Source organism: Capricornis sumatraensis, chromosome X, assembly GCF_032405125.1.
Source record: "Capricornis sumatraensis isolate serow.1 chromosome X, serow.2, whole genome shotgun sequence".
NCBI classification, from domain to species: domain Eukaryota; kingdom Metazoa; phylum Chordata; class Mammalia; order Artiodactyla; family Bovidae; genus Capricornis; species Capricornis sumatraensis.
In genome coordinates, this window is record NC_091092.1 from 27,544,537 (window position 1) to 27,569,410 (window position 24,874).

General features: G+C 47.8%; 1 protein-coding gene and 1 non-coding gene across 3 annotated transcripts in view; one reads left to right on the forward strand and one right to left on the reverse strand.

The window, feature by feature from the left end:
* Positions 1–14,734, reverse strand: part of SEPTIN6 (septin 6) — a 73,436-nt gene extending 58,702 nt beyond the window's left edge. For both annotated transcript variants that reach the window (XM_068962776.1, XM_068962777.1), the window contains exon 1: positions 14,642–14,734. In XM_068962776.1, coding sequence (XP_068818877.1) covers positions 14,642–14,671 — 30 coding nt within the window. In that variant the 5' untranslated portion in view covers positions 14,672–14,734. The remainder of the gene's footprint in view (positions 1–14,641) is intronic.
* A 6,001-nt stretch (positions 14,735–20,735) lies between these two features.
* Positions 20,736–20,862, forward strand: LOC138072088 (small nucleolar RNA SNORA40). Its single transcript, XR_011144239.1, has one exon. It is a non-coding gene; the product is annotated as a small nucleolar RNA SNORA40 (small nucleolar RNA).
* The last annotated feature ends 4,012 nt before the right edge of the window (positions 20,863–24,874 follow it).

Genomic DNA, 24,874 nt, shown 5'->3' on the forward strand with positions numbered 1-24,874 from the left:
CTGCTTTTCGACTCAGATCATCAGGGTAAACTTTTGCACTGAGACAGACGGACTGCTTTGGTGGGGGAGCCCCTCTCAGCAGCTGGCATTGTCACCACTGGTTCCCAGACAGCCCTCCCCCCAGCATGGGATCCAACTCCCATCGGTGTCACCAGGTCATTGAAGAGATAGGACAAGTGCCCGTGACTGCCATCTGGCAAGATGGTTACCCTCATATATCCCACCCCACACACTCCCAGCAGAGTATTCTCAACAGACAACCATATGCCATCACTTGGTCCTGGCTGGTAGATTCTGGACCCCAGAGGGGTACCTGAAGACAGCTGAGTTTCATGAGTGGCCCGCATCACTCAGGGCTTGTTCTACATCTGCCCCTCTTTGCCTTCCCTCACCCCTTTCTCCTTCTTTTTATCAAAACAATCAAAGAGAGATATAAGTTTCCCACCTTTCACTCTTGGTCCTCAAGGCTGCAGGAGAGACAGAAACCTAGGAGCCCATCTGCTTTCTTGATGGAGCCTCCTACTTAGCAGATCAGAAATTGGGACGGACACAGAGTTGAGGTTTCCTGAGCCCTATTTTATTGCCCCTGGCTGCCTCTTCCTGTCTCCAAATTCGGCACCATGAAACTTCGCACTGCTCCAAGGCCTCTGGTCCAAGTGCCAAAAGGTGAGGAAAGGGAATTTTCAAACTGAAGATAGTGAAGGGCAGTGTGGAGGACTCCATATCTTATTCTTAAAGATTGAGTTCATTGCCAAAACCTCACCAAACACCCCTCAAATGGCCACAGTTATCTCCCACCTAGCCCAGTGCTGTGAGTGCCTGAAATAGCTGAAGAAAACATATGGCCTTTATTCCCCAGGCAATGGGGTTTGAAAGGGGCATTTTGAGTGTTTTGAGCAGGAAGGACCGTGACACAAGTGGTGTTTTCAAAACATCATTCGAGCTGCAGGGCACTTGATCAGTGGGAGGAGAGGGAGGGCAGGGGCAGGAAGACATATTAGGGGTGACTCCAATAACACTGAACTAGCAGAGTGACAAGCAGGCACTGTGACAATAAATGCTGGCTGAAATGAACGGATCTGACTTGGGACTCAGGAGAGAGGAACAAATTTGAGAGCTGTTCTAAAGGAAGAATGAGACTCAGTGAGTGTTGGGGCAGAGAGTAAAGGAACAATCAAAGCTGTCAGGCTGCAAGGTCCTAGGCTTGGGAGCCTGGACTGATGGCACCAAGGGCAGAAAAAGGGAAGCCAGGAGAGGGTGCTTTAGTGGAAAAGTCGAAGATTCTCATTTTAAACAGCTATTATTTTAAAATTACATTTATCAGATTTTTATAAGAGTAATCAATGTTCACGTAGAAATTTTAAAACATATTGAAAACTATAAAGAAAATAAAAATCACTCATAATATCACTCTCCAGAGATAATCACCACTAATATTTATGTGTGTTTCCCTATAGTCTATATACTTCTTTCTCTATCTCTATTTTTTTTACAAAATGGGATAATTCTGTATATATATTCCTTTTCATCACCTGGCTTGATAACCTGACACTTAATATAGTATGGATGTTCTCTTGAGTAATTTAGTATATTCTAAAACAATACTTTTTTGGCCATGTAGCATTCTATTGTAAGAATTTACCACATTTTCTCAACCCATCTCCCACTGCTAGACCTTTAGCCTGTTTCCAAGTTTGCAACCATTTTAAGTAATAATTCATGTTCTTACACGTTTGCATAGTCTCTGATTATTTCCTTAAGCTAAATTCCTAGAATTAAACCCTGCTGAGTCCAAGGGCACACACATTGGAAAGACTTCGGTACACATTAAGAAATCATTCAACAGAGAATATTACAAATGTCTATTTCCAACACCAGTGTGTGAGCATGTCTGTTTACACATACTTAGACTAGCACTGAGCTTCTGAGACTTTTTAACCATCATGAATTCTGTCAATGGAAAATGGCATCATGTCACTTAATTTGCATTTTATTAGTGAGAGTGAATATTTTTTTGTTGTTCAACTGTGTACGCGATTGTGTCTATGTATACGTGAGTTGCCTATCCGTGTCTTTGCCCATTTTGTTAAAATGGGTGCTTGTCTTTCTTTTCTGGATTTGTAAAAGCATTTTCTATATTAAAGAAAATGAGATAGTTTTGATTTTATGGTGACATATCTATCCCGAAGAAGTCCAGTATGTACTTAGCTATATGGAATTGCATGCTCAGGGACAATTCGGGACTGAGACAAATTTAGGAGTGAGAAGTATGAAACTGGATGTGTTCTTCAAGAGACAGTACAGGGAGAAAAGAACTAAACATTGAATATAAGAAATATACAAGTAAGGAATTGGGAAGACGAAGAGAATTCTTCCAAGAGGGAGGGAAATGATCAGGAAAGTAAGAGATGACCCAATTAGTTTTCTATCACCAGAGGCCAAGGTTGAAGTCAGGAATTATTACAAAGAAATAAGCATTGGTCTGGATTTGGTGAAGGCCACTGATAACTTTTAAAATCCTTTTTTGTTTCTGTCTTTTTATCTGGTGTCCAGTACTAGGAACTAGGGAATATGGTATATGAGTAATGTGTCTTTCTTGCTAACCAAGATTTAAGCAGTAAATTGTATGTCTCAGTCCTTGTAGCTGAGAAAGCTTCAAAAATGAATTTGTAAATACAGTTCCTGCTTTAGGAAATCCTGTCTGGCGAGCACCGTTCACTCCTGATTTGATGAATCTTAGAATATGTCAAGGTCACCGTTATGAATATCAGTCCCCATTGTTCAGAGGTAAATACATAGAGGTGAAAAGGACAGAATTTGGGCTGAGTGGACATTGACCCTATGACAGCCCCCGGAAGTTTCTCCACACCCCCCCTTCCTCTCTAAACCTCTGGTAGTTTCTCTCTCTCCTATTTCTCCTTAAGGTGGCCTGATTAATTGAGGGCCTGATTGCTTTGACTGCAGTTCATTGACTGTCCCTGGATTACAAAGTGCACAAGAGGAGATGGAACTGGCAACCTGGCCTAGCACATCTGTCACTAAACTCTTACCATCTTGAGTAGCAGGTGGTGCCACGTCTGAGGCTTTAAACTGAGATGCTAGAAAGGACAGAGCCACCAAAATGTTAAATGGCTCGTCTCCCATGACCCTGCAACCTTCCCTGAGAATCTACTCTACAGAAACTCACATGTACATACAAGACAAGGAACTTCATTACAGTATTATTTATAATGCTGAAAACTTAGGGGAAAAAACCCTAAATAGCCGACAATGGGAAAATAGTTAACTAAATTATGGTAAGTGCACATTCTGGAATATTCTGCAGCCATTAAAAAGCATGCAGTAGGTCTAGAAATAGAATTACAGATCTAGAAAATAAACTTTTGGTTACCAGACAATAAAGAGGGGCAGAGATAAATGGGAAGATTGGGATTGACATACACACTACAATATATATATTAATAAAATAGGTAACTAACGAGGACCTACTGTATAGCACAGGGAACGCCACTCAATACTCTGCCATGACCTATATGAGAAATAAATCTAAAAAGTAGATATATGTATAATGGAGTCACTTTGCTGTACACCTGAAATTAATACAACATTATAAATCAATTATGGTGGTGGTGGTTTAGTCACTAAGTCTTGTCTGACTCTTGATACCCCCTGGACCAGAGCCTGCCAGACTCCCCTGTCTGTGGAATTCTCCAGGCAAGAATATTGGAGCGGGTTGCCATTTCCTTCTCCAGGGAATCCTCCTTATCCAGGGACTGAACCCACGTCTCCTGCTTTGGCAGGCATCACAGGTGGATTCTTTACTGCCGAGCAACGAGGGGAGCCCAAAGATCAAGAAATCAACCATACTCCAATACATAAAAAGAATGCAGTAGGTCTATAGGTACTGATGGGAATATCTGAAACATATTATAGTAGAAAAATAGAAGCTGTGTAACAATAAGCACAGTATGAGTCGATACATGCAAAAATCCCTACATGTGTGTATTGACACATACATGAATGTGAGTGCAGAGAAAGGCAACCAAAAAGATCTCTTAAAAAGCCAGAACTCAAGCTACCTCAGGAAAGGGGACCGGAACTAGGGGCTTACTCAAAGGGGGTAGTGAGTGCGCTTCTGCATTGTTTGATTCTTTTACAGCATGAATGTATTCACACATTACCTGTGTAATTTAAAAACATCTTTAATACATGAAAAGAGAGTTCTCACTCAGCTTTGCAGCAGGGGTAATTAGGATGCAGAGTCTGAGAGCAGCTGAAAGGAAGGCAAAAATGAAAGTGTGCTCCTGAGAACTGGAGGAGCCCCCACTCCCCTCCCCAACTGCATTTCCTGTTTTCACCTCATCTGCAGGCACCTGCGGTTTTGAAATACGTTATACCACATTTCATATCACAGGCAGAAACACCACTCTCTTTCTCTTCCGCCTCCTCCCCTGAGGACATGCCGATTTCATGTTTTAATTGAATATTCGAAGGATCACGTTACGAAGAACGAGTGAAGGCAATTCCAGCTGTGCATCAGTTTCCCCTTGCTGCGATTCTGAAAATAAAGAGTCCCGAAGCACCCAAATGGGCCACTCCTGTCCGCCCCCCAACCTTTGTGGCATAGGAAAAGGAGGGTCCATCTGTCTCCATTTCAAACTGGGGTATAAAAAAAACCTGGAGTGGCCAAGTTAGTAGCTGTCACTCTGAAGGATAAGGCCAAAACAAAAAGTTTGGAACTCATGGCTGATAACTGGGCTTGCCCTTGACTTTCTTCCTCTGGCCTTGGCACGGAGATGCTAGGAAAGGACAGAAACACAGAAATCAGATTCTCTCTGGCAGCCTCATGTGTCACTTCGTGGTGGGCCTGATTTCTCACACTTTCCCATTCTCTACATCCATCCCTAGCTCTGAATATTGACCTGTGAGAGACCCTGCAAATCTCAGGATGTTCAAACTCAATGAATAGTTCAGTGATGCATGATGGACTATTAAGCGGATGGTAAAGAACATATTCATAGTCAAGGCTATAGTTTTTCCAGTGGTCATGTATGGATGTGAGAGTTGGACTGTGAAGAAGGCTGAGCGCTGAAGAACTGATGCTTTTGAACTGTGGTGTTGGAGAAGACTCTTGAGAGTCCCTTGGACTGCAAGGAGATACAACCAGTCCATTCTGAAGGAGATCAGTCCTGGGTGTTCTTTGGAAGGAATGATGCTAAAGCTGAAGCTCCAGTACTTTGGCACCTCATGAGAAGAGTTGACTCATTGGAAAAGACTCTGATGCTGGGAGGGATTGGGGGCAGGAGGAGAAGGGGACGACAGAGGATGAGATGGCTGGATGGCATCACCGACTCGATGGATGTGAGTCTGAGTGAACTCCGGAAGATGGTGATGGACAGGGAGGCCTGGCGTGCTGTGATTCATGGGGTCACAAAGAGTTGGACACGACTGAGCAACTGAACTGAACTGAACTGAAAAAACATATTCTAAGAATATTTAATAGCATAGGAACATGATCACCAAATACTGTTAGGTGAAAAAAACAAAACCTTGTATGTACAGGATCATCCCAATCATGGGGAAAATAAGTATATATGCATTTTTAAAAGCTTGGAAGAATATATACCAAAATGGTGACAATGGTCGCTTTGGGATTGGAGGGGCTGTAAGAGTTGGTGCTTTCCTCTGTTTCCCAAACTTTCTACAGTAGGCATATTTTAATTTTATAATCAGAATTAAAATGTTATTTTTTAAAAGCATCTATGATGATATTTTCCTAGGCAGGAAAGTAGCCTCAGATAGTTTAGCAAAATCTTTTTTTCATTTGTTTAGCAAAATATTTAGTTACAATGAAAAACTTGCTTTATATACAGATAATCAGATAATTCAGTTAAGTATTCAGCTTTCAGGCAGCTTTATTGTATATAAAATATTTATTTTACCAATAATACAATAAAACCTCATATTTTCCTTATTATAACATAGGTGCATGCATACTAAGTCGTTTCAGTTGTGTCCAACTCTGTGACTCTATGGACTGTAGCCCCCCAGGTTCCTCCCTCCGTGGGGATTCTCCAGGCAAGAATACGGGAGTGGGTTGCCATGGCCTCCTCCAGGGGATTTTCCCAATGGGTTCTTTACCACTAGCACCATGTGGGAAGCCCCATTATATATATGTGTATATATATATATAAAATATTATTATATAGTATATTATTGTTATTATTATATAATATATTGTTGTTGTTTAGTTGCTAAGTCGTGTGTGACTCTTTGCGACCCTATGGACTGTAGCCAGCCAAGCTCCTCTGTCCATGGGGTCTTCCAGGCAAGAGTACTGGTGTTGGTTGCCTTTTCCTTCTCCAGGGAATCTTCCCAACCCAAGGATCAAACCCAAGTTTCCTGCATCGGCAGGCGGATTCTTCAGTGCTGAGCCATCAGGAAAGCCCCGTTATGCCTTACTATTATAAAGTATAATGGGGACTTCCCTGGTGGTCCAGTGGTTCAGTATCTGCCTCCCAATGCAGGGGACATGAGTTCAATCCCTGCTCTGGGAAGATCCCACATGCTGCGGAGCAACAAAGCCAGTGTGCCACAACTACTGAGCCCACGCATCCTAGAGCCTGTGGCTTCAAGAGAAGCTACCGCAATGAGAAGTCACCACAACTAGAGAGTAACTGCTCGCCGCAACTAGAGAAAACCCACAAAGCACAAAGTTGGTGAGGCCAAAAACAACAACAGCAACAACAAATTCATGTGAAGCAGGTAGCAAAGTCAAATCGCATAACCTGATGAAGCAATCAGGTGGATGCTAGCCCTATTTGCTGCCTCCAGTGTTGCAGAGTGCGTGCATGCTAAGTTGCTTCAGTCATGTCTGACTCTGTATGACCCTATGGACTGTGGCCTGCCAGGCTCCTCTGTCCATGGCAGGTGGGTTCTTTACCACTAGCAAGTGACATAAGAGATGCAGGTTCGATCCCTGGGTCGGGAAGATTCCCTGGAGGAGGGCATGGCAACCCATTCCAGTATTCTTACTTGGAGAATCCCATGGACGGAGAAGCCTGGAGGGCTACAGTCCATAGCGTCGCAAAGAGTTGGATACAACTGATAGAGATAATCATGTTAATGACCTGCATTATTAGCCATAGAAGCACAAAAGCACTGATAAGTTCCCAGAAGTTAAAAACAAAAACAAAAGCAAAAAACTCCAGTATGCCTAACACATGAAAATCAGGATTTCCCTGGCTCCGATTAAGCTGGGCTGAGGAAACTGATAGTAATAATAATGCCCTAACTGGAAGAGAGAAATTTGGGGGCCTTTTGGATGAGACATAAAGCCTGCAAAAGCCAGCACCACACCTTGGGGGCCCCAGTGCCTTTCAGTAGGGAGTAACTTAGGGGATCCTGGGGAAGCACACAGGAAACCATGCCCCCATGGAGACAGAAGGCCCAATTGTGGCAAATCTTAATACACTGGATCAATTCCAGAGTGGCTTTTCCTCCTGTAAAAGGATGCACAGCAGGATTCTATTAAATAGCTAGCTCTCCTAGTGCATTTAAAAGGGGATTCAATAGACAAAAATTCAGCTGTCATGTACCTTTATAAGAAGACAATAGCTATATAGACCTACATGGATAGACAGACAATATCTGAAGGTTCGCTGCTTTCCATTCCAGTTCCAGAGACCCTGCTAAGCTAAAAACCACTGGCTTGCTTTCTCTACAACAGTCTTTCCACCCAGCTCAAGGAGTCAAAACAAGGAAAAGGTGGACTTAAATTCTGCCATCTCATTTGGAAGCAGAAGCAGTCAAGGACCTGAAAGAAATTAGGCCAGAGGACTAGGAAACACAAGAACCGTACACCGTTAGAGCTGGAAACGCCCTTAAAGATCGCTTCATCCAACCGGCTCATTTTACAAAAGGGGAAACAGAGACTCAGAGGGAGGAAGTGACGTGTCCCCAGTCACACAGTGATTTCGAGGCAGAGAACAGTGAGGGGACCCTGACAAGCAGACAGCCACTCTCAAATGGAAAGGCTGACTCAAGTGGCACAGAGATTTCTTTCTGCTGCTAGAATTCCAAGACACGGGGCTTGGGGCTGATGCTAGTCAGGAGGAGAGGGTGGTGGAACAGGCTCATGAAGGCTGGTGCCCCTCTTCTGCCTCTTCTCTCCCACCTCCAGCTCCCAGTTCCCTCTCTTCTGACTAAGGCCTGAGCCTCAGTTTGGCCTCTAAGAGCTCCAGGGCTACTGAAGCCAACCAGCCAGATTCTAGGTAAAAGATCTCCTCCACCTCAGGCCAGGGGTGACCCCTGTCCAGGGTGGGTCAACTTTCCCACAAAAGCCAGACAGCTTCGCTTCCAATCAGGCCATTTAAACAGAGTCTCCTAGGTGTTCTGGCCATTGTTATCTCCAATCTGTTAGAAAGAGAAGGGAAAAAAAAAAAAAAAGGTTTACTCACAGGCCTCTGGATGAATGCCCAACTGTCCTCTGGGGAGCCTGAATTTGCCTCTGCCTCCATCTGGTCTCATTTAAAGGGGATCTGAAAAAACCCAGTTCCTGCCTCAGTGCCAGTGCTCAGAGCTGGGGCCTCTGCTGCAAAAGGAAACCGAACACGACCTCACACCTCATCAAGGCCGTGAAAGCAAGGCTCGGCCCCTGCTACCCCGGCGCTTTCCTCGGGGATCAGAGAAGGCCCTTGCCAGAGAAACCTGAGCCCTGGGTCCTGTGCCTGAGAAGGCCCGCGAATCTTTCCCGCAGTCCCCTTTATGTGAGTGGAAGGAATGACCCGACTCTGAGGCCAGTGGAGAGCATGCTGCGTAATTCAGCAGATGGCTGCCTCTAATGAGAAGACACTGCAGAAGCGGGAACGTTATTTCTCCCCCTCCCAAGCATGTGGCCTCCTTCCTCTGTGCAGGCAGCAGAGAAAACCCACGGTTTCAAATCCAAGCAGCAGAAGCCTCCTCCTGCCAAACCGAGGAGGAAGGGTCTGTGTTTCTAATTCATCCTGCACCCCCCCTCCAGTTGTTACTTAAAATAATCCATCACTACATGGCTGGTGGCTCCAAGATTTTTATTTAAAGCAATATGGGAAAGAAGAAAGAAAGCAAGCCCACACATAGCCATGACTGTGCTATCTGGGGTTTAAGCTGAGAATCTCTTTTTAACATCAGAGCATCTCCCAAGCACCCAAGTACAGTCTTTCTTGACCTCTATGATTAAGTGTGCTGGGGGGAGGGGGAGATGCAGTGAACACAGGGGGAAGAGGGGACATGTCAGGATTTTTATTTCTTGGAATCATGATGACAAGGCCAGGGTTTTTTAAAAACTGAATTTGTATCATCTGGTAGGTGTTTCATTGCTTCATCCGCTGACCAGCAATAACACTTTGGACTAAGTCCTTTGGTCTCCCTGAACCCATAAAATGAAAAGAACAATAATACTCGTCCAGGAAGCTGTTGGGGAAAATGAAATCATACAGATGGAAGCATTTTGAGATCGTTGAAAGACACATGTTACACTCATCCATGGTATTCTTTTTCTTTCTTTTCTTGCTGGTTCTTTCTCGAATGTGGTTTTAACGTACACGTGACTGAAAAGCACTCCTCAGTTGTTCATACTAATATGAAACCACGGCTCTGATAATCCAGAAACCCAGGAAAGTCCAGAAATCAGTCCCATTTAGTTCTGGAATACCTTTTCCCAGGGGACTTAGATTCCTAATTAGTTTTGCTCAGGCTAATGCTATGGGTTCGCTCCCTTACAGCACACAAAGGGAGGGGCTGGGCTGGGTAACAAAGCCAGCAATTAATAGAAAATTTACAGCAGAGACTCTACAAAGTAAATGCTGTGCACAAGACTGCAGATCAAAATCTCATTATACTATACAGGCAAATTGCTCAGTTGTAATGCAGTTTTGTAATAAGAATGCCGCTGACACTCACATTTCCGGGTTTTAGGATATGAAGAGGGCTTATTCTGGCCTCTCATCTGGAAGCTCTGAGAGGGCTGTCGTGTGGGCCTTGCCCACCACTATATTCCCAGCACCTGGCACAAAGCCTGGCAGTCGGTGCCCAATAAACACATGCAGAAGGAATGAATGAAAATAAAAGTGTGTGAATTAACAAAGGAAATGTTCCCAGCCTGGGAGCAGAAGTGAGTTCTCCCCCATCTTCACACCTATCCTTCTGCTGGTTAAAGTCCTCAGCAAGCCTTTCCTATCACCCACCACCACCGCCCCCCCAACCCTGGCCAGGGCTGGATCAGGTCCCCTTGTAATGAATTATCCTAGCAGGCAGTAGCTCTCCTCTGCAGCACATCACAGGGATAATCATAGTTAATTGTGTCTGCCTCCACTACTAGATTGTAAACTTCCCGAGGGTAGGGGCCATGTGGCATTTGCGAGGAGGAGGACGGACATTGCCATTGCCCTACAACTTTTAACTTTGCAAAGTCTCAAGCACACAGAAAAGTTGGAAAATAGTACCATGATCATCCACAGACCCTCGACTTAGATTCGTGAAATTTTACTATTTGGGGCCATGCAAGTTTTCTTCAGTGCTGTATTTGCATATGCTGTATTTGCAGAGATAATGGGTTTATGTTACAGTTTTCCTCTCCCTGCTTGGGGTAGAATATGACTTTTAGTTGGAGGTGGTGGAGATGGCTGAGGCAAGGCACTGCAATGGGAATCAAGGTTAAGTGTCATTTGATAGCAAGACCAGAGTGCAGCCACCTGTAGGTGGTACCCTGGCAGCATTAGGCCAGGCAAGCTCTTTCTTTAGGGAGAAAGACCATTATCTGGCTGCCCCTGAAGGAAAGTATCATTGTCCACACCGTGGGATTGATTCAAATCAGAATCAGTAAGCCCTACTTTCTATGGGCCAGCACTTATAGGCTGGACCCTAAAAAGCAACACTGAAAGAAACAACTCAGTGCAAGAGCCAGCAGCTGTGGCCTCTGTGCCCACACCATGCCTTCCTAGCTTGCTCAGACTCATATCCATTAAGTTGGTGATGCCATCCAAGCATCTCATCCTCTGTCATCCCTTTCTCCTGCCTTCATCTTTCCTAGCATCACAGTCTCTTCCAATGTGTCAGTTCTTCACATCAGGTGGCTAAAATATTGGAGTTTCAGCTTCAGCATCAGTCCTTCCAATGAATATTTAGGACTGATTTCCTTTATGATTGACTGGTTGCATCTCCTTGCCATCCATGGGACTCTCAAGAGTCTTCTCCAATGCCACAGTTCAAAAGCATCAATTCTTCAGTGCTCTGCTTTCTTTATGGTCCAACTTGCACATCCATACCTGACTACTGGAAAACCCATAGCTTTGACTAGATGGACTAAAGTCAATAAAGACTTTAAGAAAATGGTCTACATAAAAACAAAAATAAACCCTTAAAATATATTTGTGTGTTTATATACACACACATATATATATAGTCTAGTGGTTTTCCCAACTTTATTCAGACTTAAATGGAAAGTACGGAAAACCACTAGACCATATGTAAACATATATTTTTTAAGGGTTTCTTATGTAACCCATTTTCTTAAAGTCTTTATTGACTTTGTTACAATATTGCTTCTGGGTTTTTCTTTTTTATGTTTTATTTTTTTGGCCGAGAGGCAGGCGGGATCTTAGCTCCCCAACCAGGGATCAAACCCACATCCCCTGCATCAGAAGACAAAGTGTTACCCACTGGACCACGAGGGAAGTCCCATTAGAGTATATATTAATAGTAGCCCAAGCCACATCACAGGCAGGGGCTGGAGCTGGGAACATCCCAAGAATCTTCTGTAGTTCTCTAATTATTTCCCCATGTACACAATTAGTCTCTCCAACTAGACTAGAATAAGTGTAAAAGCCAGGAAGTACATCTATTACTTTTTTTAGTATCCTTAACCAGGGCTAGCCATAGTGCTGGACACTTATTAGTCAATCAAATAAACCCTGTGGACACAATAAAGAAACAGTTTTGTCACAAAGAATCTTTATGGTGTTCATTCAAATAGGGCGGGATTGTGTTATGGACACAAAAGCTGAGCTTTCAAGTTGCATGTGTGCACAAATAAGGGTCCTGCCCAGGAACTCTAAGGTCTGTTTTTGTCACTAATGATGTTATCTTACAAGCCAGAGTGACCCTCAACTGACTCTGGAGAGGCCAGCCCATCCCTCACACACACCGGAGCACTACTTGCATGGCACCGTATCTCAGAGCTCATTAAAAAGAACTCCTAGGCTAGGCACACTTAGGTTTAGACTCTAGTCTTCTTTTCCCAAACCCCGAATATGCCTTTGCTGAAAAACAATCAGCAACCAGACGTCCAAGGTCTTCCAAGTTAATTGCATCTTCCTCTGGTGAATTACAACTTCTTACAGACACAAAGGCAAGCAGAGAGACAAATGACACAGAAACAAGAGCTTCACTGACTGGGGGAGGTGGGGGGCCTGGAGAGTGACGTCAGTTTTCCCAGCAACCCATTTATCACGATAACAAGGTCTCAAGGGCTCTGACTGCTCTTTCAGCTTCAGGATCTGGCATACAATTTTGTTCTTCATTGTAGAGTAGGGTAAGGCCACCCAGAGCAAACTGGAACCAAGCAGAGCAATCCAAGTGGCCCTAAACCAACCCCCTCCATTTTTAAAACAAAGGGGATCTCTGGGTAGCCCCAGGTGAAACACAACCTTCTGGAAGGTTCCCCTTTGCTACATCTGCCCTGCAACCCTGATTCAGGCTAGAGGAACTGGTGAGAGAGTATGGGCAGGTCAGTGCAAATTCATTAGCATCCTTCTTGGTCGCTAAGGATGGGGCAAGTGTAATCTAGGGGACTAAATCTTCTCCTTAAGGCATGCCATCGCTAAAATAGAGGAGCAGAAAGGCACTGAGGGAGCCCTCAAAACACTAATGCAATACATATTAGAGTGCCAATCCTGGGGAGAAAAACATTCTCTCAAACGCCATTATCACAGAGCATGGTCTCCCTAGTACTCCTGGTCCTCCCACATCCTGAATGCCTAAAGAACTCCAGGCTGGGGTCTTGCAGGGCAGTAGGGGAGGATCCAAAGAAATCACCTTGCCCTTCCAAACAGGAACAAGACGGTGGAATAAATTTAGCAGCGTCCTGTAGAAAAAATACTACCAGATTCTGAATTCAGATTCTGAAAACAAATCAATTTCAATTACACCAAATACCTAGAGGCTATATATATATATTTGCACTAGAATTGCATTGCATGGACTATTTCCCTAAATAAGTATGACACAAGGTTTAAAAACCCTGTGTGTGTGTGTTTCAGAAATTTTCATCAAGTAGTACGGATATTTACTGTCATGGGATCTGACCTAGCTCTACTTCAGTCTCCTTCCTCACTTCAGGGCGCTAGTAACTGTGGGCTTCTTAGAAATCCCAGACACTCAGGGAGGAAGAGAAAGGCCAGGTTGTTCCCTCAAGCGGAAACATTCCCCTCCCTTTGCAACGAAACTTCTGGTCTAAAAAAACAAACATGGAGCCTCAGGTCACTTCAGTATAATTTCTCTGCACATCCCAGGCTGGAAAACTTCAGTTCGTTAAACGAAGTTGTTTTTTTTTTTCCAGAGTCGGCTGCCAACAAAAAGAGAGAGACGGCATCGCTTTTGCAAGCGTCACACTTATTTTCCTGAGTCCCATGACAAGAAGGCAGCGCCACAGGTTTTGGCACACAAGCCCAGTCACACCGAACTCGCACTGGAGACAGATCCCCCCACCCCCAGGGTCCCGCAAAACCCGGGTCAGGTGTCAGAAACACGCCAAAATACGCAGCTAGCCAGCCGCCTACAGGCCAGCGGACTGCAGCCCACACAGACGCACAAATGAGACCCAGAGGCACACAGCACAAGCAGACGGGGAGAGAAGCATCCGGACCCAGGGACACGCACCAGGGAGCTGAGTACACTCCCAGAAACAGGCGGATGCATCAAGGATCACAGACAAGCCGGGCACCGGCGTGGTCCGCCCGGGGAGGCACGAGTGCGCGCGCACGCACTCACACGCACAGTGATACACACACACACACACACACACACACACACACACACACACACACAAAGACGCAGTCACATATGTAATGCATATGGAAAAACCCTACCCCAGCCAGTCACCTCCCCGCCCCCCTCACCACTCGCCGCCTCCTACCCCAGGCTCACCCCAGTCCCACGCCCCTCTGGCTGAGGAAGCCCGGGTCCCGGCGCGTGGCGGGGCGCTGGGGCGCGGCCTGGCCCCCCGAGGGAGGCCAGGGTGCCGGGGACCCGAAGAGCCCGGCGGCTCGTGCGGCCATTCATTCGGCAACGCCCCAGCGGCGGGGCCGCAGCTGCAGCGAGGGCGGCGGCGGCGCCGGCTGCAGCTCTTGGGCAATGCAAGTTCAGCCGCCGGCCTGCAGCCTGGACCAGTCCCCCCGCCTCCCCCACCCGCCCGCCACCACGGTTCTCGGGGACGGAAGGCTGGGGGACTGAGTCGCTGACTCTAGGAGCAGAAGTCCCGCCGCGTCCGGTCTCCTGGATGGTGCCCACTGCCCCTCTTTGCGGCGGCCGTGACGGCGGCCAGGTCTCCTCGGCTTTTCCGAGGCCCCCGGCCCCGACCCTGGCACCCAAGCCCAGCACTCACCACCTGGCGAGCTATATCGGTCGCTGCCATCGTTCCTGCGTCCGCCAGGGCTGCCACGGGCGCCGCCGCAACGGGAGCTAGAGCACAGGAAACAGCGGAGCTCCTCCGACAAAGAGAAAGTGTTACACTTTGGGCGCAACCAAGTCCGGCGGGGGGAGGTGCAAGGGAGGGGCCCCTTCGCTGCTGCTCCAACCCCGACCTCTCCTCTATCGCCCACCCCCTCGGAAGTGGGGTGCGGCGTGGGGGTGGATTTAACGCGCCGCTTCCCTCTCCTGCGAGCAGGGTTCCAGCTCTCCCTGCAACCTCAGTTGTAGGCCTGTGCGAAGGGAGGCGGGGGCTCCCCTCGGTGACCCAGTCCTTTGCCCGCCCCCCCCGCCACTGGGCTCCGTGGTACGTCCCGACCTCTGCTGAATTGTCACACCCCCCTGCTCTCGCCTTACATCCCCGAGTCCCCAGACCCCTGAGGCTGGAAGGGAGTCCCCGCCCCTCCCCCCTGCCGCGCACCGCTCGGCTGCTGACCCCTGCAGTCCTCCTCTTCCTCCTCCCTGCATCCCGGACCCCCTTTTTCTCCCCACCGAAATCTCAGGGTGCTTGAAGGGGAGCGGCCGCCGCTGGAGTCTCGCTGCTCCACCACACCTCCCCCACCCCGGTCCGGGAGGGCTGCTGAGGCTGGTGGGGGACCAGGAGGGGGAGAGCTGTGGCAGGTGCCGCTTCCCAGCAGAGCTTAGAAAGGGGGCGGGCGGTTGGGGGAAGCCGCACTGCGGGCCCCGCAACTGAGCTGTGACATGCGGTGTCCGAGGCCACGGGTCCTGACATGAAGCGCCCCTTCTGCCCTGGGGTTTCCACGCCTCGGATGCTGTGGGCTGTCATTTCCGAGCTCACCACCGTTGAGTCCCGCGCCTCCTCTCCCCACCGAGCCCTAGACGATCGGCGTGTGAGCGGAGCTCGGACGACTTACCCCCCTGTAGAGCCTGGACCGCCGGCAACTCTCAGAGGCGGTGCCGGGGGCTGAAATCCCAGCTCTGTGAAGCGGGATTTCGCAGAGGGACGCCGAGCAGCCTCCAGGGGCTCTGTCCCGCCCCCTGATTTCCCCTTAACCTTGGGTCAACCCGAGGCTAGGCGGCCTCAGTGAGCACAGGGAGACCCTCCGAAGGCAGAGGCTCTGCCCGCCGGCTTTCCTTTTCCTCTCGGCCCTCCGTCGCCGCAGGTCCCCTCCCTTGCCCTCAGCACCTCTCCCTCTCTTTGGCCTGACGCCCCGCAACCCTTCTCCTGGCCATGGACCCTGCTAGCTCCCTGGCGTGTCCGAGGCCAGAGCGGGCGGGATCATGCTACTCCACTCCTTAAAAGGGCAGACGCCCTGGTCTCTGAGAGGGACTTGGATCCTCGAGTGGAACCCGGGACCGCGGGGGGAGACAGATCCCTGGGGGGAAGCCCGGCCGGCGAGGGGGCCGGGATGCGGTGTGGGAGCTGGCCCGAGGCGGGAGCGCCTGCGGTGGAGAGGAAGGAGGGAGGAAAAAAGAAAAACGGGAAGCTCTGAGAGGGAGAAGGGACCCGACCCGGAGGCCCGCGCGTGGGGAAAAGGGCAGGCAGAGAAACGGGTGGCCATAGGAGGCGCTCCCGTGGCCCCGATTCCACCTGCCGGGACAGCGCGTGTCACACGGTCTCCGGAAGCTCCTCACGTGCGTGTGAACCTTGAGAACAACGACTCCGCAAAATGCATTCCCAGAGCCTACTTCGGGGCCTGGCATCCACCAAGCGCCCAATTAAGCATTTTCTGAACCGGCGGACAGAGGGTTTGGACTGGGGCGGGCGGGGGGAGGGGGCGGTGTGGCGGCGGGTACAGGAGAAGGAAGAGACACATTCCGGAGGTGGCTCTGTAGGGACAGAAGAGCCAGGCTCTGGAGGTGCCCATTGTGCGGGAGACCCGGGAGGGGCCGAAAGAGAAGAGCCTGGCACAATCAGGGAACAGAACTAGGAAGCTCTGTGGACGGACAGCGCTGACCGGAAGGGCAGATGATGGTGGCAGAGAACCGGGGTGACTATCGTCTCTGAGGCCCGCCAGGGCGCTGGGGCAGGGCCTGGGCGAAGCGCCAGGCCCTGGATTCGGGTCTCCGACACGTGCGGGACCAGGCTGGTATTTGCGGAACAGTCATAAGGCTGGGCCGGGACCGGATCGGGGCGGGGAGCAGTGGGGGCGGGCGGCTCGCAGACCCGGTGTCTGGCCGGCAGACAGGTCTGCGCTGCAAAGGCTGGGGCATGGAGAGCGGGGAAGGGCTGGAGGTCATTAACTCTGACCTGGATCTGCGGTTTGGTGGGTGGCGGGAGCCGAGCTGTACATTTGGAAAGCAGAGCTGAGAGCTGATACCCGCAGCGTCGGCGAGCAAGCGCAGTGCCCGGCGGAGCTGGACTGGCCGACTGCGGGGCTCCCTGGGAACCCTGCCTGCCCCCTTCCAACATCACCCCGCTCCCGCCTAAGCGCTCCTCGCCCACCAAAACTCGAAGCATTTCCACCCGGCACAGGGGCTACCGAAGCGCCGAAACCTTGGTGCCCCGCCCATATGCCCCCCTCTGCCCTTCTGTCCCTAGGAACCCTCACAACCTCGCGGAGGCCTCCGCCTCCAAAACAATGGCCCTCGCAGACTGGAACCAAGTGTGTAACTCAAGTCTCCCTCAGCCCTTTGGTCTCTCAAAAACCTGCCACCTGCGGCTGCAAGCGCCTCAGGCTTCCGGGTTTCCGCGGGGTGCGGTGGCTGTTGATGCGTGCGTAGGTGTGCATTTGTCTGTCAGTGTGCATCCGCTGTATCTGTGTGTCAAGGTGTGTCACTGTGTGTGTGTGTACAGGCATGTATTTACTGTTTGTTTTTTTATCTGCTACCGTGTGTGTGTGTTTCAGTGAGTGCGTCTGTGTCGATGTGTGTGTCAGTGTGTACTTCTGCTGTGTATTGGTATGTATGAAAAGCTGTGCATGCCAGTGCTGTGTGGCTGTCAGTCTGTGCATGTCAATGTGAGGGTCAGTGTGGGTGCGTGTATGTGTAGAGACGCTCTAGCTCACTACTTTCTGGGCTTTACATTCCTTGCCTCACTCCATGCAGGGGGCCCATAACTGAATGCTATGGATTACCATCCTTATTTCAACGAAGAAGTGGGGGGAAGGGAAGGAGAACAAAGAAATTCGGAAATTCTCTGGGTTCTATCTCCCAGTCTTTGGTCCTGGGTCACTAGCCCAGGCACAGGGCGGACACAAAGGGGTGAGGCAGGAGGGCTCACTAGTGGTCAGTCACCTCCTTGCATGTCTGTCCCTGTTGAGGTCTCATGGATCCTTGGGACCCATGAACCTATTTTCATGTTCATTGTATCCTTGCAGGGTCCCTTGGGCCCTGCACAGTTATCTGGCAGGTGCTCAATCAATGTTTGTTGAGTGAATGGATAAACGGAAGCATGTAAATGTGGTGTTTTCAGTGTTTCCACTGTCCTTAAGGAAGTTGGAGCAAGCAGCAACTTCCGCAGGCCAGCAGGTGACTGTCATTAACTTGCTAATGTTGTTTGTGGAACCGGACTCCCCAGGGAGGGGAAATGGCCATCCCTGCTAGATAGGAGGGGGCCCTAATTAAAGCCAAGCTTTAGAAAAGTCACCCTGATGGCTGGGGAAGGGTGTGCTCAGACTGGCTGGGGGAAGGGGTCAGCAATGTGGGGAGGGAGGGAGAAGAGGGCAGTGAAATGGAACTAAGAGCTCAGGAAAGAGCTTTGTCCTGAAACTGGCTTTACGGAAGAAGAAAGGATGGTCACGTTGCTCTAAAGTGGAGGCGCCGATAATCATCTGAAAAATAAGATCAGAAAGTTAGAGGAAGAGGACAAAGTGAAGCAGAGGGAAAATGACCTGAGATTAACCAAATCAGACAATGCTGATAGAATCAGAAACTCAGTGAAGGGGCTAAGTCAAGAGGAAATAAGGATTCCTTTGTGCATCATTACCTCCTGCCTCTGGTTTGACATCAGTTTATTCCAGTAGTTCTCAAAAGGTGATCTTTGTCTAACAGTTTCAGTGTCACCTGGGAAGTTAGAAATGCAAACTCTCAGGCCCCAGCCTAGACAGACCTACCAAATCACAACCTCGAGCACTGAGACCCAGTAACCTGTGTTTGAACAAGTCCTCCAAGGAATTCTCATTTATGCTAAAGTTTGAGAACCGCTGGTTTACCTGAAATCTGGCCATGGATGGGACACAGGAGTGAGTAAAGTTTGGCAGGATATTGAAGAAAAATTCTGAAGCCTGGACTGTCATACTAATGGCAGATCCTGGTGGATTACTCCAATGGGCAGCATGAGAAGACAGTGCCTAGGTTGGAAAAGGGGTGCCCTAAAAGATGGAGAGGGAACCCCTGTAGGCAGCTGGAAGTTTCTAAAGATAAACTTTGCTTCCTTTGAAATTTTACTCTTCATTCCACGAATATGACCTAAGCCTCCATTGCATATCAGCCACTGTGCTCAATGCCGGAGGACTCAAGAAAAACGGATGGCAAGAAACCCTGTTGTGACATGAGGTAGCCCCCTGGCCAGTTGCCAGCTCCACAAACAACCAGTAATGGGATAAGCGATCTAATCAGGCAGGGGCAAGATCCTGGGGAGGTAGACACCCAGAGAGGTGAGGGAAGGCAACTCAAAGACCCATTTGGGAACTTTCCTGGTTGTCCAGTGGTTAGGGCTCCACACTTCCACTGCAAAAGGCGGGGGTTCACTCCCTGGTCTGCTGGGAGAACTAAGATCACACAAGGCACGCAGCATGGCCAAAAAAAAAAAAAGACCCATTTGGATTGAATCCTGAAGAAAGAGTAGTAGCTTATCTGGCCATCAAGGGGTGGGGTGAACAGTAGCAGAACACCATGTGTAAAATCACAGAAAAAAAAGGCAAGAACATTTAGGGAATTCCAACTCTTGGCCAGAGGGAATGGTAGAGGAGAGGACAGCGGTTGTAAATGAGGCTGAGAGAAGCTGGCATCAGAGCTTGAAGGGGCACGTTGGTCATGCCAAAGAGCTCAGCCTTTATGCCCCAGAGTCTGGAGTCTCAAGCTGTGCTCTCTAGGGCCAACACCTGCTCCATTCTGGAGCCAAGTGAGACGGATGCTCACAGTGAAAAAAATCAATTATTGGGTAGAAACTTTTCTATTTTAACTTTTTGTAACCATAAAGTTTTCTTCAGTCTTTGACAGATGCTCCTTCTTATCTGTGAGCAGGCAACAGAATGAATGAACATATAGCAAAAGAATATTAAACAGACAGTCCCAGGACTGATCATGCTTAATTCAACAGTTTATTTCTTTTTTCATGGACATCTGTGCTTGTGGCTATGATTTTGTATCACACTCACATTATGTAGATGTATTTTCTGCTAGCAGAAGTGTTCTTTTGAAAAGTGTTTGATTTCATATGGTGCCATGGAATATATCAATTATTTCCTGGCACTCTAGAAAGAATACCATGACTTCCAGCTGCCATGCCACCTGAACCAGCTGGAGAAACTGTCCCTTGGATGGTGAGGAGCCACCAAAGGGTTTAGAGCAGGGGAGCAGAATGAATGCATTTGCAATTTTGAAATGTCACTCTTTTTCCAGCTTGGGGAGGAGACTGGAGCAGAGAGTGATGAAAGCAGTTAGGACTCGGGAATTAACTCACGGTTGTAGCAGTTCAGGCAAGAAATGATGGTGACAGGGACATGGGATTGGATTGGAAGGGAGGGAACAGGGCACGCTTTAAAAAGGGCATCCATTATAAGGGCCTTGTGCACCATGTTAAAGATGCTAAGGTTGCACCCTCTTGAGAATAAGAGTCTTTGAAGAGTTTCTTGATGAATGGCTGCAGCAGAACCACCTGTCCTTCTTCTTATAGAAACAGAGGCCAAGAGGCCACCTCGGACCTGCCAAATCAGAATCTTTGCTTGGGAGGAGTATGGGTGTGTAAGAAGCTCTCCAGGCAGTTGTGGAGAACCACTGCATGATGGTTAGTGAGTGGCGGTATAGCAGTGAGATCTAGGTTTACACAGTGCACTCAAGACACCACGAGAATAACTGATTGAATGAAGGCAAGAACAGAGACAGATAGCACTTGTGTTTGTTTTTGTTTAATTTGTGGACAAAGACTTACAGACGAGTGTGAAAGTAAATCCTCTTTTGCAACCCACAACTCATTGTTCAGTATGAGTTTTGATACAGATAAGGAGGAACATGATCCATAAAATGGGTATGTATTGATGAGCATAAAGATTGCTTCCAGGGCTGTAGAGTTAAATAAGCTTTTAAATTACCAGCTGTATTGATCCTAGTACTCAGTTTTAATGTTGACATGAAACAAAGATGGGCTTCTTTTTTTAGGCTTTTATCTTCGGAATACAGTGTCTGGATTTTCCAAAGGTATTGGCATATCCCAATGATCTCTGTCAAGTTTTAGGGTGTGATAACTTAGGAATTAATATGATTTGAACTTGATAAGTTTTTAGAGAACTAGACAGATCCCATCTCCTGAACCTAAACAGGATCCTATAGTAAACTGCTTGAGGAAATTGGATCTTGAAGATTACAGGTGGCAAACTTTGAAGTGCGCTCCATTAAAGATCAAAAAGACCCAACTAAAACAACTGTGGCAAACATCACAGCTGTGGATTCAGCAGAACTTTTTGAAAGGGCTACCTTGAAGATGACAACTTTGGAGGAGCTATGGTGATTGGCAGTGGAAAGAATCAGAACATGTGAAAATCCTTAAAAATTTATTGACTTAAATAACTTTGCCTATGTTATGAATAAAAAGAAACCTTTGTGCAGAAAAAAAAAAAAAAGGAAGAAGAACAGAGACAGGGAGAGCAGTCAGGAGGCTACTGCCATGGTCCTAGGCTGACTTTCTGCATTGGGCAAGAGCCAGAACTCAAGGGAAGGTTTGGCTCACCACCCCCATCAGGGATACTAGTTATCCTTAGAAACTTACCTGTACACACCATTTTAGACAAATGATACAATTTTGTATTTTCCCAAACAATTCTTGTTCACCACAATTAGTCCTCAGTGGTCTTCCCAGAGTCACAGAGTTTGCCTAAGATGTATAATCATGTAAAATGCATGATGTACCTACCAGGGCACTGCCCTGGGCACTGGGAGAGGTAGAAAGATGAGATATGCCTTCTGTTCTGCGGGAAGTTCCCCTCTAACGGAGGAAACCAGACATGGACTGCAGCCTACCAGGCTCCTCCGTCCGTGGGATTCTCCAGGCAAGAGTACTGGAGTGGGTTGCCATTTCCTTCTCCAGGAGATCTTCCCAACCCAGGGATCGATCCCGCATCTCCCGCATTGCAGGCAGACGCTTTACTATCTGAGCCACCAGGGAAGACTCAGATATATACCCACTAACAGTCAAATGTCCTGCACTATACTTGTGTTTAGTCGCTCAGTAGTGCCTGACTCTCTGCAATCCCATGGACTGTAGCCCGCCAGGCTCCTCTGTCTATGGGATTCTCCAGGCAAGAATGCTGGAGTGGGTTGCCATGCCCTCCTCCAGGGGATCTTCCCCACCTGGGGATTGAACCTAGGTCTCCTGCATTGCAGGCGGATTCTTCACTATCTGGGCCACCAGAGAATAGTGAATACCAAATATGTCATAAGGCAGTAACCAAGATGCAGCATAGACAATGAATACCAATGCTCTGTTTCTTTTCCTTTTTGTTTTTTGTGTTTGTTTTTGCCATGCCTCATAGCTTGTGGGATCTCAGTTCCCCTACCAGGGATTGAACCCAGCCCTGGAAGTGAAGGCAGCGAGTCATAACCACTGGACAGCCAAGGAATTCCCCCAGTGCTCGATTTCTTAACCTAGCAATGGTCACATGGGTGTTTGCTTTATAAGTATCGATTTTTGCTTTGTCTTTCTGCTTTAGGAACGCTTCAGGATATGTGTTTCATTTCACAAGATTAAAAAAAGGTTTATTGCGCACCCTAGAGCCCAGGCTCCTCAACAAGAGAAGCCACTGCAATGAGAAGCTGGCGCACTGCAACTAGAGAGTAGGCCCCACTCACTGCAAGTAAAGAAAGACAGAGCACAGCGATGAAGACCCAGCACCGTCAAAAGTAAATAAGTAAATTAATCAGTTAATTAATTTTTAAAGAGGTTTAAAAAGACAATAAGTTCTGTGAGTTGAATGATACTCACCGACAGCCCCTAGACATCGTACAGAATCTAGAGAAACAAGGTGTCTACCCAGTGACCTTGCAGTCTTCCATAGATGAGCCACCAGCACTGTGAAGGGATTGAAATAAGCCATAGAAACAGAATCAAGATGGTAATGACACCTCAGTGAGATACAGGCTTCACCATCACCACCATTAGTCATTGGTTAAGGTGAAGTTTAATTTTTTTTTAATCATTCTGTCAGTGCTTTGAAAATGCTTTGGTTTAGTTTTGTATCCATACACATGTGCATACACACACAGAGTATCTTATTCCAAAGCATATTTTATGGGTCAATAAACTGGGAATAGAACATCATTATCAAAAGAGAGGATTCAGATATGCTAAATCTAGTGGGTTGATATAATCTCTGTAATTAAGTTTTAAATAGGATTCTCAGCTTCCTGGAAGCCATAACAAAGGGAGAAGTACTGGTTGGCTTCATTTTGTGTGGGGTTTTTGTTTGTTTTTCTGGTCGTGCCAAGCAGCTTTGGGATCTTAGTTCCCTAATCAGAGATTGAACCTGTACTCTCCGTAGTGACAGCATGGAGTCCTAACCACTGGACCACTAGGAAATTGCTGTTTTATGTATTTTCTATACATAAGAATCATTAGCCTCACAAATATTAATAGAGTACCTGAAAAATGAAAGTGAACGTGTTAGTCGCTCAGTTATGTCTGACTCTTTGCGATCCCATGGACTGTAGCCCGCCAGGCTCCTCTGTCCATGGAATTTTCCAGGCAAGAATACTGGATGGAGTGAGTAGCCAATCATTTCTCCAGGGGATCTTCCCAGCCCAGGGATCGAACCTGGGTCTCCTGCAGGGCAGGCAGATTCTTTACCATCTGAGCCACCAGAGAACCTACTGTATGCCAAGTCTTAGACTAGATGCCAGAGATCAATGATGAGTAAAAACAAACTTGGTCCTTGCCTTCATGGAGCTTATGGTCTAGTAGGGAGCACAGATAATAATCAAATAGTCATATGCATAAAGGAAGAACTAAAACTGCAATAAGAGCAATTAAGTGAAAGTGAAGTCGCTCAGTCGTGTCTAACTCTTTGCGACCCCGTGGACTGTAGCCCTCCAGGCTCCTCCGTCCATGGAATTTTCCAGGCAAGAGTACTGGAGTGCATTGCCATTTCCTTCTCCAGGGGATCTTCCTGACCCGGGAATCGTACCCAGGTCTCCCGCACTGCAGGCAAACGCTTTAACCTCTGAGCCACCAGGAAGCCCCTAGAGCAATTAAGGAGATATTTATTGCGCCCTGAGAACTTATAATGGCAAGGAGATATTTATTGTGCCCTGAGAAATTATAATGGCAGGGGTGGGGGGATGTAGATTTGACCCAGTCTAGCCACCAGGGCTTCTTGGTGGCTCAGAGGTTAAAGTGTTTGCCTGCAATGCGGGAGACCTGGGTTCGATCCCTGGGTGGGGAAGATCCCCTGGAGAAGGAAATGGCAACCCACTCCAGTACTCTTGCCTGGAGAATCCCATGGACAGAGGAGCCTGGAAGGCTACAGTCCATGGGGTCGCAAAGAGTTGGACACGACTGAGCGACTTCACTTTCACTTTTAGCCTGTGAGTGTAGGGGGCTTCCTGGAGGAAGTGGTGTTTGAGTAGAGATCTATAGATTAAGTAGGAGTCAGCTAGGTGAAGGGAGAACTGAAGCCAAAAATGAAAGGGAAAGAGCAAAGGGAAGAGCATGTGCCGAGGCTCCATTCAAAGGACAGACAGGAAACTGGTGTGCCTGGAGTACAGACAGACTGGAGTGGAATGCAATGAGGCTGGAGACATGGGCATAGAGCCAAATCATTCAGGGCTTTGGTCATTGTTCAGAGCTGTTTGGAATTTTTTATGCTAAGCAATGGGAAGCCACTGAGGGATTTGAGACAGGAGTATGACATGATTAGACTCGTGTTTTGAAAAGTTCCCTGGCTTCAGTGTCGAGAGCATATTGAAGAGAAGAAAATGGAGGCAGAAAACCAGTTAAGGGAATTTCCTGGTGGTCCATGGCAGAGGCCACGGCTTC